This window comes from Rhinatrema bivittatum, chromosome 5 (assembly GCF_901001135.1).
Source record: "Rhinatrema bivittatum chromosome 5, aRhiBiv1.1, whole genome shotgun sequence".
In the NCBI taxonomy this organism is placed as follows: domain Eukaryota; kingdom Metazoa; phylum Chordata; class Amphibia; order Gymnophiona; family Rhinatrematidae; genus Rhinatrema; species Rhinatrema bivittatum.
Window position 1 is genome coordinate 117,009,391 of NC_042619.1, and position 14,740 is coordinate 117,024,130.

The 14,740-nt window shown below is 43.1% G+C and overlaps 1 protein-coding gene across 4 annotated transcripts in view; it reads left to right on the forward strand.

The window, feature by feature from the left end:
• Positions 1–14,740, forward strand: part of NEK5 (NIMA related kinase 5) — a 202,665-nt gene that overhangs the window by 163,494 nt on the left and 24,431 nt on the right. For 3 of the 4 annotated variants that reach the window (XM_029602794.1, XM_029602793.1, XM_029602792.1), the window contains exons 17-21: positions 3,436–3,516; positions 6,244–6,312; positions 8,180–8,306; positions 9,067–9,201; positions 10,770–10,904. In XM_029602794.1, the coding sequence (XP_029458654.1) occupies positions 3,436–3,516; positions 6,244–6,312; positions 8,180–8,306; positions 9,067–9,201; positions 10,770–10,904 (547 nt within the window). The remainder of the gene's footprint in view (positions 1–3,435; positions 3,517–6,243; positions 6,313–8,179; positions 8,307–9,066; positions 9,202–10,769; positions 10,905–14,740) is intronic. The other variant, XM_029602795.1, reaches the window with a different exon arrangement.

Genomic DNA, 14,740 nt, shown 5'->3' on the forward strand with positions numbered 1-14,740 from the left:
AAAGTTCAGGAATGCCTGGGCTGGGTGGAAGCCTATGTACTTAATTGTTCTTCTGCAGCCTAAGAGATTAATACTTATATAAAGTAACTGCCTTAAAAACAGAGGGAGTATTAGACACAGCAGAGACAGGGCAGGGAAAGAATGAAGAGTGTTAAGCACCATGCCATTTTTTTATGATGCTTATGGCCAGGGAGACAAGAACACTTTGATTTTTATTAAAAGCAAATTTTTTTTTATTGAACAATATAAATATTCTTGGGAGATGCTGATGCCATGTCTCTGACAAACAGACCACCAGCATCTCATCTTATACAGGAAGTGATCCTTCTTTTATAGATAACATACAATATTGTGGAAGATTCTAGTGTGCATGACTGCCTTAGAGAATAATTTAAATTGGTTGTCATGTCAACAGCATGATAAGATCATCCCTACCTACCCCGAATATTTCTCCCAGGTGGGGCCCATTTACCATCACTCATTGGATAGCCTTTTGTTCTGTTAGAATCTTGCTGGTCAAGGTAATTAACACATCTGTGGCTGTGTTTATAGAAAACCCTGAGAAAGAGTGCCTCTTATTGTGAAGGATAGCCTGAAGTTCCCGCCGTTGGTTTCTGCTTTGTTTGACCCTATGATTAGGTGTCACCTTATGGAGCCAGCTTGACTGCCTGTGCAGATATCCTGGGAATTCTGCAAGTCATACTCAGCAATTCACTTTGAGGTCACATAGGCTAAGAGAGCAGAGGATGCTGGGTCGGTTACCGTTCTCCATGTTGGTTTTCTGTTCAGTCACACTCATCATTTCCCTCTTGTGCCACTTACAAATGGCAAGAGTGGCACATCCGAGTACTAGAGGGGAGGGCAGAACAGTATGAAGTGATTATGGCAAATGGGCTGAATGTGTAGGTTAACAACTAACCTTTTGTTTGCATTTTGATCCCTCTAGATCCCCCCTAAAGTAAATGAGACTCATAGATAGCCACGCATTCTCTGATGAGCAAATAATAGCATTGTGACTAAGTTTCACTAGATATTTGTTAGCTCTATAATTGAGCTGTAAGGATACCTGTGTTATAAAAATGACCTAACTTATAATAGCAAGACCACATATGTTATCTTTCAGAGTCAAGTAATTACATAATAGTGGTGTAACAAGTGTAAAGATAGGAAGAACAAAGAGAGACTAGTATGAAAGTATTATTTTTCTCATATAATACTAGGTATACTGGGCAAGTCTCTGCAAGGAGTACTGCCATTGTAAACAACAACCCAGGATAATATTCATTAGAGTGGCAAACAGTGATATAAGCAATGCACATAACCAGAAAAGTGAAGGAAGCTAGGAAAACAAAGAGGAAAACCAAGAATCAGCAGAAGTACTCACACTGTGTTGAGCATACATAATGTGGGACAAGTTATAAAAGTGTTGCAAAGCATGAGGCATGTTCTGGTCATAGGCAGAAATGGGCCTATAGGTGAACATAAGTGTCACACTACCAGAGAACATCTGTGAGAGATTGTAAACACACTGTAGGGGAATAAACTGATAGGTAGTGTTACAGGAAGGAATGCCCAAAAAGGTATTCAGTATATACCTTTTTTACTCATAGTAGAAGGGTGCTAAACAAATTTGGTATATTGGGTAAGGTTAGGAGCAGGGGGAATAGAATATGTAAGGCCAGCAATGTGAGTGCCATAACTGTAGGCTGCAAGGGAAGAAATAAAGATACATACTTGTGCAGAAGCAGCAATAGGGCAGAATTTAACTCAAGGGAATTCTTGGGAGATGCTGATGCCATGTCTCTGACAGACCACCAGCATATCATCGTATACAGGAAGTGATCCTTCTTTTATAGATAACATACAATATTGTGGAAGATTCTAGTGTGCATGATTGCCTTAGAGAATAATTTAAATTGGTTGTCATGTCAACAGCATGATAAGATCATACCTATGTACCCATGAGTATTTCTCCCAGGTGGGGCCCATTTACCATCACTCTTTGGATAGTCTTTTGTTCTGTTAGAATCTTGCTGGTCAAAGTAATTAACACATCTGTGGCTGTGTTTATAGAAACCCCTGAGAAAGAGTGCCTCTTATTGTGAACTATAATGACAAATATTGAGAAACATTTCTAGCCACAGCTTATGTTCCAGCCCTGATCACAAAGTGAGAACAAAGTTTCTGAAATTTGAAACCCAAATGCTTTGAGATAAATTGGAGTACATGGGCTGTGCACTGTTGTGCATAGGCCAGTGAGACTCATGTAATATCAAATTTAAAACATTTAAAGTGCAACAGAGAGTGCTTGCCTCCTTGTTACACGTATAGCCTGCAGCTTTCCATTTTCCTACCTTTTCCACTATAACAGATTCATGCAGCTGCTGCACTGTTCGTAATCCTGCTTCCCTTTGTGCTCTAGTCTGTACAAATTCCTTAATTGCTAAAACAGGAGATGCAGAGTGTATCCATAAATTTAAAGTGGAGAGGAGGAGTAGACTAGTGGTTAGAGCAGCAGGCTGAGCAGGGAAGGTCACAAGGACTGGCATTTGAACCCTGGCTTCACTGCTCAGGCTGCTGCTCTATCCACTAGTCTACTGCTCCACTCCACAAACCTAGGCTGTGAGCCCTTTGGAGACTAAGAAATATCTACAGTACCTGAATGTAACTTGCCTTGAGCTACCCATGAAAAGGTGTGAACTAAATGCACAATAAATAAAAGTAAAAAAGGATTTTGTAGTCATTGCCGTGAAGACTGACATAGGATGACACAGGATGGGGTATAGGATAGGGGCAGGGCAGGGGTCTGATTGCAGTACCCACCCATGTTAACCTTGGGCCTCCTCAAAACGTCAGTTGTGATTATGACCCTACCACTGGCCAATAGATACGGGCATGAGTCTTGTGAAGCCTTGATTAGCAATGCCCCTGGGAAGGAAGAACCTGGCAGGCAGCTCATTCAGCAGATACAGTTATAATTAATATCTTCCCACTGAAATAGCAAAACGATGCACATCAATTAAAAACCTAAGATATACTTCTTAGCAGTTAGCACTGTTTCACTGTGAACCCCAGGTACTTTAAACAGCATTGCCTGAAAAATGTCTGGCAGTCCAGTAGATGAGGTCTTGCCAACATGAATTGTTCTAGAAAACTATTAGTGAACTGATGAAACTGCCCCATTTGCAAATACAGGGAATGTGCCTATTTCTAATGAGACAATCAAGGTGCTGGAATCATTGCATGCCGTGGCACCAGTTTTAGGATCCACAGGGGTGGCTCCAGGATCAAGGATGGAATAATACATTAGAGAAATCCATTTCCCTTGCTGTAGTATAGAGAGGATTCTTCTGCATTGTGACTCAATACAATGAATGTCATACCATGGAAATATTCATGTTTTATTACAGCTGAGGATTTTTTTTTTCTCTTAAGGAAGATAAACACAACTTAAAACAAATGATGTTACAGAACCGGGAAGAAGTAAAAGCCCTGGAAAAGAAACACAAAGTCAAGGTAACTAGTGTCACCTTTTTCCTTCCCCTGTAAGTCCTTTTCTCTTTCTCTTTGTCCTCTGCACAACACTAGCCTTGGGTGGGAAAGTGCTTCAGAGGTTAGTCGCAGCATTGCACAACCATTTGAGACTTCTCCATAAGTGGATTTACTCCTTGTGAACTCGTCAGTTACAGGCACTTACAAGTTTTAGGACTATATTTCACAAAAAGTAGCACGTTTGCTTTTTTACATATTGGATAAAATAGTGTGGTTGCCATGTTAGTCCACATGAATGAAACAATAGCAATAACTACAATGAGGCGATAGCTTTGTTTTAGACTAAGTTGATACATTTTGAGGGTAATTTGCAAAATCATTTCTATGAGGAAAACAGTGCCTTACCCACAGAAATGGGCCTGTTAAAAAAAAAAAAAAAAAAAAAAAAAAATTGCTCACCAAAATATTCAGGTAAATGTATGCACATATAGCCTGTGTGCCCCTAAGTTTACCGGTAGTCAGCAGCGGTGATCCCGGGGCGGGCATAGAGAGTGATTTGCATTTACAGGCACACTTATGCATTTTCAAAACTGTGGGGTGAATTTTCAAAACATTGCTTGCGTAAAAAATTAGCAACTACAAACATAAGTAGCCTCTACTCGCAAATTCTGTATTTCATAAGTAAAAAATATGTGCATATTTTCACTTTTGCACATACGAATATGTGCGTAAAAAAGGGGCATTCTTGGGCAAGGCCAATGTTTACATGCAAAAGTTGCTGTTTTAAAAAACACGCATATAAAAGTGAATTTTCAGAAGACATGCATGTAAACAAAAATAGCTGTGTGCGTGTACAATAGCATGTATGCAAGTATATGCTATTTTAAAAACTACAACATATGCATATATATTGGGGAGTAGGGATGTGAATCGTTTTTTGACAATTTAAAACAATCATCAGATATATTTTAAATCGTTCAGAGTCGCTATACAATAGAAATTCCCCCGATTTATCGTGAAAAATTGTAAATCGGGGGAGGGGGAGGGTGGGGAAAACCGGCACACCAAAAAAAACCCTGAACCCACCCCGACCCTATAAAACGAATCCCTTACCTTCCCCCACCCTCCTCAACCCCCCAAAACATTTTACGAGTACCTGGTGGTCCAGTGGGGGCGCGGGGACCGATCTCCCGCTCTCGGTCCATCGGCGCCATTTTGGCTGCCACTCAAAAATTGCGCCGATGGCCCGATAAAAAAAAATCTCACCCGACCCTTTAAAAATGACCCCTTAGCTTCCCCCACCCTCCCGATCCCCCTAAAACATACCTGGTGGTCTAGTGGTGGTCCTGGGAGCGATCTCCCGTTCTCAGGCTGTCGGCTGCCACTCATAACGATGGCGCCGATGGCCCTTTGCCCTTACCATATGACAGGGTATCCGTGCCATTGGCCAGCCCCTGTCACATGGTAGGAGCACTGGCTGGCCGGCACCATCTTTAAAGATGGCCGCCGTCGTATTTAAAGATGGCCGCCGCCATTCCTTGGAGACACCAGACTGGTTAGTGCTTACAACAGATGTGAGTCTTCTGGGTTGGGGGTCTCACTGTCAACAGTTGATGGCACAAGGCCGCTGGAGTGCCGGAGGGGTAATGGACCATCAATCTGTTGGAGGCACGTTCAGTTAGTCTGGCATGCTTGTGGTTCACTGAGTGATTGAAAGAGGAAAAGAAATTATCAGGTAAGTAGTAATTTCTTTTTATCCGGATAAGTGCCACTACTTTTCTGGATAAGTCTGAACTTAATGCGGTTCACTGTTTTTACATACGCGTGCATGTGTGTGCACATATGTACTCATATTTTATAACTCGCACATATCATTTGTGTGCGGGTTATAAAATACAGTAGTAAATTAACATACATTCATATACATGCCTATATGGGTATACGCAAACAGTTTTGAAAGTTATTCTCATAGATTTGCCATCTTGCATAATTTTACACCTGATAATTATCTGGCATACGTGGTATTAAATGTGTTTATTATGCAGTATTGACTGGTTGGGAGGTCTGGGTGAACTGGGGGAGTTCAAGCTGAAGAACCAGGAGGTTCTTGATGATCTGGAGAAGGACTGAGTGATCTGATGGACTAATTGGCAAAACTTGTAATTTCCTTGACATGCACATGTTTTAAAATAAACCAACCTATGTGTGTAAATACCTATATACTTGAGCAAGTCCTATTTTATTTTCAGGTGTAAAATATATGCACATATATCATATATCAATGCATTGCATGTATGCCATTCAGAGCACTGATATATGTTCTTTCAATGCATTGCATGTATTCACTCATCAGCCTCAATACACGCCTATGTTGCAGGGAGGAGATACACTTATTTTATAATCAACACTTATATCATACATGTGGGTTATAAAATAGTGTAGGTCTGCTCGCAGCCATATATGTGTGTATATGCCGCAGCGTACATTTATTTGAAAGTTATCCTGTAACGGTAATTTTCAAAGAAAGATGTAAATGTAGCAATTTTCAAAAGCCCATTTACCCGTTTTAAGTGCACATGTTAAATGATGGCATTCATCACTGGGACCCAGTTCATCCAAAACAAAGTCTAATAAAAGTTTACATACAAATATGTTTTGCATAATTTGGTCTGTCTATACAGCAGAGCTCCCATCTTCGTAACTTCATGGTTATTTGACGATGTTAATAGACATTTCACTTCTTTTATTCAGGGTGGAGTCAAATTTGAAATTAATTTAGGTGGGCCCATTATTGAAGAAGACCCCATACTTGAATCAGAGGTAATACAGCCTTGCTTTTTAGTTAATGTTGTATTTTTTACTGCCCACTCTTTCCTCCTCCAGCACACACAGCTGGCATCTCAGTTCTGCTGAGGCATATCTAATAGAGATGTGAATCGTGTGATCGATCGTCTTAACGATCGATTTCGGATGGGAGGGGGAGGGAATCGGATCGTCACAGTTTGGGTTTTTTAAATATCGTGTAAATCGTGTAAATCGAAAACCGGCAACCTAAAACATCCCTAAAACCCACCCCGAACTTTTAAAATAAATCCCCCACCCTCCCGAACCCCCCCAAAATGCCTTAAATTACCTGGGGTCCAGAGGAAGGGTCCCAGTGTGATCTTTTACTCTCGGACCTCCGTGCGTTGTAGAAATGGCGCCGGCGCTACGTTTGACCTGTCAACAGGTCAAAGGTAGCGCCAGCGCCATTTTGTTTTGTTGTCCCCCGACGGCAGGAGCGTAGGAGATCGCTCCCGGACCCCCGCTGGACCCCCAGGGACTTTTGGCCAGCTTGGGGGGGCCTCCTGACCCCCACAAGACTTGCCAAAAGTCCAGCGGGGATCTGGAACGATCTCCTACCGCGAATCGTTTTCCGTACGGACTTTTGGCAAGTCTTGTGGGGGTCAGGAGGCCCCCCCCAAGCTGGCCAAAAGTCCCTGGGGGTCCAGCGGGGGTCCGGAATGACCACCTGCAGTCGAATCGTTTTTCCGTACGGAAAATGGCGCCGGCCATACAGCGTATGGCCTGGCGCCATTTTCCGTACGGAAAACGATTCGCGGTAGGAGATCGTTCCGGACCCCCGCTGGACTTTTGGCAAGTCTTGTGGGGGTGAGGAGGCCCCCCCAAGCTGGCCAAAAGTCCCTGGGGTCCAGCGGGGGACATCAGGAGCGTAGGAGCAATCTCCTACGCTCCTGATGTCGGGGGACAAAAAAACAAAATGGCGCCGGCGCCATTTCTATAACGCACGAAGGTCTGAGAGTAAAAGATCACACCGGGACCCTTCCTCTGGACCCCAGGTAATTTAAGGCATTTTGGGGGGGTTCGGGAGGGTGGGGGATTTATTTTAAAGGGTCGGGGTGGGTTTTAGGGTTGTTTTAGTCTGCCGGTTTTCCCGCCCTCCCTCCCCTCCCCCTTCCCCCGATTTATGATTTCTTGACGATAAATCGGGGGAATTGTTATTGTATCGCGGCTCTAACGATTTTTGACGATTTAAAATATATCGGACGATATTTTAAATAGTCAAAAAACGATTCACATCCCTAATATCTAATAGGTCTCAGATCCCAGCCAGCAAGGCCCAAGGCTTTTGAGCAGCCGATTTTATTCTCTTGTCTTTCACTTCCTCGGTACTGCAGCGAGTCCCCACATCTACCCATCCTGCAGCTTCCTCTGAAGCGTCAGTGCTATGTAGGCTGGTTAGGATGTTATGAGAGCAATGTTTTGCTCTTGCTTGCCAAAGCCCAAGTACTCCCAGCCTTGATATCCAGGATCCTGAACAGGGAACAGAGTCCCTGCAAGGTGGGTTCTTTTCAGGACATCTGTCTCAATAGTAAGGTCACTGTCCACTTTCAATGAAATATTTCTTTAAACGAAATGGTATTCCCATAGTGTGCATATCTCCCCAGCTCAGATGATATGTCCAGGTGAGTCAAGCACTCTTACTGGGTCTGAGGATTAGAGGGAAGTTTCCTCAAAGAATATCACTCAGCAGAGGTGGCTCCAGTAGCAGCAGCAACTGTCTTTCCTCCCTCCCCATGCTCAAATGCGTCACCTTCATGGTGTCCCTTCAGACAGCAAACTCAAACTCCATCCTGCTGCAAGCCACAGGGCCAGCCCCAGTGACTTTTATCCCCGTTTATTTCAGGAAATGGACATTCTTAATGATACCTTGACTTTTGAGGCTGCTAGAGAGCTAGAAGAGAGAGACTGGCAGAAACTGTGGGAAGATCAGAGAGACCAAGCTTTGGAAGCAGTTGGTTTCCAGGAACCAGGTACTTCAGTAAGCAGAAATACAATTCTGTGGATGTGGCTGAATCTGCTATCTATTTATTGTTTGGGTACTTGCCAGGTGCTTGTGACTTGGACTGGCCGCAGTTGGAGACAGGATGCTGGGCTTGTTGGACCCCTGGTCTGACTCAGTATGGCACATCTTATGTTCTTATGCTCCCTTAAATAATGACTTCATGCCCAAGCACATCCCAAAACCAAATTATCTGTAGCATCCAGGGGGCATCTTCAAAACTCTGCACAGAGGTATAAGGTCTGCTGGTAATATTTAGTTGCAGACTTTATATCAATTTTCAAAGGGAAAACTTTCCCTTTGAAAATTGAGTTGGAAAAAGTACATGCACAGACCTGTACCTGCTATTTGTGAGCATACTTTTTCCAGAAAAAAAAATAATGAAACTTCAAATGTATGTGGGTAAGTGCTAACTCCTGCCTAGCCCCACCCCCTGGAATGCCTCTATCTGTGTGCAAAGTTCTGTTTATTTATTTAAACAATTTTTATATACCCTTTTTTTACTGGGAAGTAGTCAAAACAGTTTACAAAGGTGGGCATACATAATAATGTATAGATGGGGTAGGCAAAACACTGATCTATGGCCGGAAATGGCTCTGAATATTCCCCTCTCCCTGTGCAAACCTGCAGTTGTTTGTGGTTTGTCACCAGCAATAGAAGACAAATAGTAAAACAGGTTTATGAGAAAGCAGCAAATTTAATTTCCTTTTCATTATCTTATGTTCTCATAGAAACTGGCAACATGGGGAACAACGTGGCAGAAAACAGAAAGCAGTGGAAAGCAGGAGTCCCTCAGACTCTCCTTCACATCTTAGCCGCGGCCGACCTTCTCTCTGCCTCTCCTACCATGGCCGAAGAGGAGCTCGGTATGAAAGCAGGACCCTCGCCACCAGGCCTAGGAAATTAAAAAAAACAATTAAATTAAATTAAGAATCGTTTGGTTTGTTGAGGTTGACAGGGTCATTATCAAGGAGACATTTCCCACAGCTTACAGTTCCAGAGAGAAAATCAAAATCCATTTAATGACACCCCCCGCCTGAGTAAACATGCTAAAGAAGAATGTGCACAAATGAAGGTTGTGTTCATTTTTTCTCATGTAGTGCCTGTAAAAGATGCTGGGTGGAAGGAGCAGAGTGAAAATTGAGGGCTTTTTTTTTTTTTTACAATGGAACTTGGCTTATTTGGATTGGTAATTGCTTTGACCAATGAGATCACTGGCCCTTTAGCAGGCAGGGTATTATTTAAAGCCATTTATGTGGGTAAACAGCAATTTGGCTGTCTGAAATTACCTTCTTTCTGTGCAGCCAAACATTCATGCGTTATGGCATAGCCGGCCACACTCTATAGCTCTAGCATGCGCGCTTCCTCTGGGTCAGAAGACATTAGGAAATGTGCACTGAGATTAGCACGAACCTATATTTAATTAAATAGTGTCACATCTGAGTCAGGCTTTAGGCAGCAATATACTCTCCTCACATGCTATTTCACGCACGCCTGCTACAGCCTAAAATTTAACACACCTTTCTTGGACCAGGTGTTAAATGTTAGCATGCGTTGGCTTTGCAGACACGTAAACATTTAACACAGGGCTCTGCCCTTGGAGCCTCTCCCCAGTACCCAGGCCCCTGAATTCCCCTCCTCCCAAACACAAAAATCAAGGGGCTATGGTACCACAATCCCACCCTCCCACCCATAACACAACCATCAGAGGCTCACAATGCCCTGATCTCCCTCCCCTCCAAAGATACCCTCCCATACCCATCTCCCCTACCCTGACACAAGTACAAGAGCCTTGATAGGCCCATCATCATCCCTCCCCAAGTTAAGAGGCATCCATTCATTGCCTCGACCCTTTAGGCCCCTCCCCCCAGACCAAAGATCAAGAGGCCTCTATAGTCCCAGTCTGACACCCACCTGCCCACATACGTCTCCCAGACATAACATCAAGGAGCTTGGAAGCCTGACAACCTCTCTACCCTCCATCCCCTGACTGCAGATCAAAGACACCCAGTGGGTTGACTGACCTATCCATCCCCTACCCCCCCCCCCCCACTGACTCCAGGTTAAAGGTTCTCCGGTGGCCCAATGGATCACCCCAGCCCACTCCAGTCCCCCTCCCTACCTTAGGCATGTCCTGCTCCTTCCTACTCTTCTAACATGGGCCAATAGAAGACTGGGACAGGAGAGAACATATCTCTCTCGACCTGCTCCTGCCGATTTTCAAAATGGTGCTGACTGACCTCTGGCAGTACTTTTGCCCATGCATGTTGCACAGGTGGATCATTGTGTGTCACTGTGCACAACAAGCAAGATAAGGAATAAAAGGGCTGAGCGCGAACGAGGGCATTAAAATATAAATAATTTTGAAGTTGTAAAAGTAGTCAAAGTAGTGAGAATAATGACTGCTCTGTACCTTGTTACTTGTGTTATGCAGGGGATCAGGTTGATGTAACAGAAACTCCAGGAAGCAGGAAGCAGTGGAATCAGGCAGCCCCAGCCACGCTGCTGAATGCATTGGCAGAGGCAGAGCTGACTACAGACACCTTTTCCCAAGCAGAAGATATCTTTGGTACTTTTATTTATTTTTTTAATATGCTTTTTATTAAATTTAAGTGCACAACAGGTGAACAAGCTTTATCATTGTTACATCTGTGACCTCATTCTTATATTTTCTAATTTTAAAGAATGCATCCACAACCCTTATCAAAATAGCAGAACCATTACATCATGTTCCCCTTTGAAAAAGGATTACTGTTAGCTAAAAAGATTGAAAATGGAAAAAAAGTGCTGTGGCTCTCTTTTACATTGAAAGTGAAACCCCTCCCCCCGTCCCTTCCATCAAATAGTCACCACCTGCCATTGCCAGGAAGCAGTGGATCGCTTGTCATGTGTTGGTAACATTAGGATGATTCTTGTGTTCAGTCACTGGGTTCCCCTCTTTTCACTATTTTATCTTTGCCTTTGCTCCTGGCCACCAACTCTATTTCTTTTATTTTATTGCTTCTTCATACCCTTGTTTAGTCAAAGGTGAATGTATCCTTTTCCATCTTCTTAAAATACCTTTCTTCCAGTTATAATCAAGCTCTTCTTACCTTTGCTTTCCCCCCCTTCCCTCAAGCCGCATGGGTAAATAAAACACATTCTCGGATCCTCGGCCACATCAACCCCTAACATTTCTTTGACGCATGTAATAATTCTACTCCAATAATTTTTAAGGACAGAGCAAGCATATATAATATGTACCAAGTCTCCTTTTTCCCCACATTGTCTCCAGCAGGTGTCTGGATTTGTTGTATTTATAGCCCTCAGTCTAACTGGACTTAAGTAAGCTCTCATATATACATATCCTATATTATTGCTCTACTATCCCTGCCGATATTGATCTCTTCCATATTCCATCAATTATTTGGTTCCAATCCTCTGAATTTGTTTCAGTTCCTAGTTGTTTATCCCAAGGACTAGGAGGCACTCTATGAAGTTAGCAAGTAGCACATTTAAAACTAATCGGAGAAAATTATTTTTCACTCTGCACAATTAAGCTCTGGAATTTGTTGCCAGATGATATGGTTAGTGCAGTCATTGTAGATGGGTTTAAAAAAGGCTTGGATAAGTTCTTGGAGGAGAAATCCATTACCTGCTATTAACCAAGTTGAATTAGAGAATGGCCTCTGCTATTACTGGCATCAGTAGCATGGGATAGACTTAGTATTTGGGTACTTGCAGTAGCCTGGATTGGCCACTGTTGGAAACAGGATATTTGGCTTGATGGACCCTTGGTCTGACCCAGTATGGGAATTTCTTATGTTCTTAATCTTTGCAAACATTTGGGGATTTCAGCTCTTCAACCCATTGCATTGCTTTATAGTCTCTATTTATCCTACCTCTGTTTGAAAAACTACCTTTTCCAACAATGTAAGGGAGTTTTGAGACAGTTTCCTGCACCCCATCTGTAGTAGCCATGTCTGTTAATTTGGAGAAAAGCAAGCAAAGAAGATTCCATCTCATCCTTCTACCCCAGTCCAGCCTTAGACAGATAGGGTGATTCCCCCTACCAGCACATGGAGGCAGAGAACACTGTTTTCCCTTTCATGATATCATCACCACTACTTAGGAGTGGTGCAGCCCAGAAGGAATAAGTATTTTCTGCCCCCAGCAGATGGTAAGAACTGGTGGTGCAGTAGGTTGTCAGTGGATCTAAGGTCAGGCCACTGGCTCCAGCCAGCAGTGCAAGTCCTCCCAGTTGGCTCTGTTTCAGAGGAGACCAGGTCGAGTTTTTGGGAGGCGTAGAGATTATTTTATAAAAAAAAAAAAATAAAGTTAAATTCTCTGCAATCCTTTATCCCCTTCCCTATACCTCTCTCCCCCACTGCCCGTTCTCCTTCATTAAAAAAAAAAAAAAAAAAAAAAAAGAGAGAGAGGACAAGGAGGAATGACTTGTTTTCTTGGTAGGGGCAAGAAGAAGCAGGAGGTGACGCAGTGAGTACCTCAGAAGTGGTACAAGTCACTCTTGGGGTGGGGTGGAGGGGGGGCATCCCATGGAGAAGGCGAACTGAAATCACTGATGTAGCACCTATGGTGTTCGCTGCATGGTGGGGGAAAAGGGCTTGCTGTGTTTGGCATGTGTTCATACGGGGGCAATTCCGGGAGGGGGCTAGTGGGAGTTCACTTCAGAGCAGGACTCTGCCTCTTCTTCCAACAAGATTCAGCATGCAATGGAAATTACTGGCAGAACTGATGCGTGATCTTTGATGGGAATTTCGGACATGGCAGCCATTTTATCTCCAGTTTTCATACGCACCAACCATCAGGACCTTTTGCACGATTAAATGGCCAGGGGAGGGATCTGCCAGTGATATTCTCAGGCCCTCAGAAGCTGCTCCTCCCTTGCTACGTATGGAGGTTCCCTCCAAGAGAGCAAGTGAGTCTGTTTTCGCTCTGGTGCTTACTTGGGGAAAAGACCTAGAGGAGTTGGAGGATAAAGTGGATGGAGAGACTTCCATGTCCCTAGAATGTGAATTTCCTCCTGGGCCAGAGGATAATTCTGTCGTTCGGCTGTTCCGCAGGGATGAATTTGGGGGCCTCATTGTCCAGGTGGTCACATGTGTTCGTCTTGAGAAGGTGAAAGTATAGAAGGTCCTGTTATGGGACCCCATTATTAAGAGGGTTCTGAAATCCATTAGGACCTTTCTTCTACACCCTGAAATGGAGGAGAGATAACGTTCCTGGATGGAATAAATGATAGCTTTATGGAGCAATTGGTTCAGGAACAGACGAGAGAGGGAGCAATTTTAGATCTAATTCTCAGTAGAGCACAGGACTTGGTGAGAGAGGTAATGGTGGTGGGGCCGCTTGGCAATAGTGATCATAATATGATCAAATTTGATTTAATGACTGGAAGAGGAACAGTGTGCAAAATCCAAGGCTCTCGTGCTAAACTTTCAAAAGGGAAACTTTGATAAAATGAGAAAAATTGTTAGAAAAAAACTGAAAGGAGCAGCTACAAAAGTAAAAAATGACCAAGAGGCGTGGTCATTGTTAAAAAATACCATTCTAGAAGCACAGTCCAGATGTATTCCACACATTAAGAAAGGTGGAAAGAAGGCAAAACAATTACCAGCATGGTTAAAAGGGGAGGTGAAAGAAGCTATTTTAGCCAAAAGATCTTCATTCAAAAATTGGAAGAAGGATCCAACAGAAGAAAATAGGATAAAGCATAAACATTGGCAAGTTAAATGTAAGACATTGATAAGACAGGCTAAGAGAGAATTTGAAAAGAAGTTGGCTGTAGAGGCAAAAACTCACAGTAAAAACTTTTTTAAATATATCCGAAGCAGAAAGCCTGTGAGGGAGTCAGTTGGACCGTTAGATGATCGAGGGGTTAAAGGGGCACTTAGAGAAGATAAGGCCATTGCGGAAAGATTAAATGATTTCTTTGCTTCGGTGTTTACTGAAGAGGATGTTGGGGAGGTACCCGTAATGGAGAAGGTTTTCATGGGTAATGATTCAGATGGACTGAATCAAATCATGGTGAATCTAGAAGATGTGGTAGGCCTGATTGACAAACTGAAGAGTAGTAAATCACCTGGACCGGATGGTATACACCCCAGAGTTCTGAAGGAACTAAAAAATGAAATTTCAGACCTATTAGTAAAAATTTGTAACTTATCATTAAAATCATCCATTGTACCTGAAGACTGGAGGATAGCAAATGTAACCCCAATATTTAAAAAGGGCTCCAGGGGCGATCCGGGAAACTACAGACCGGTTAGCCTGACTTCAGTGCCAGGAAAAATAAAGGAAAGTGTTCTAAACATCAAAATCACAGAACATATAGAAAGACATGGTTTAATGGAACAAAGTCAGCATGGCTTTACCCAGGGCAAGTCTTGCCTCACAAATCTGCTT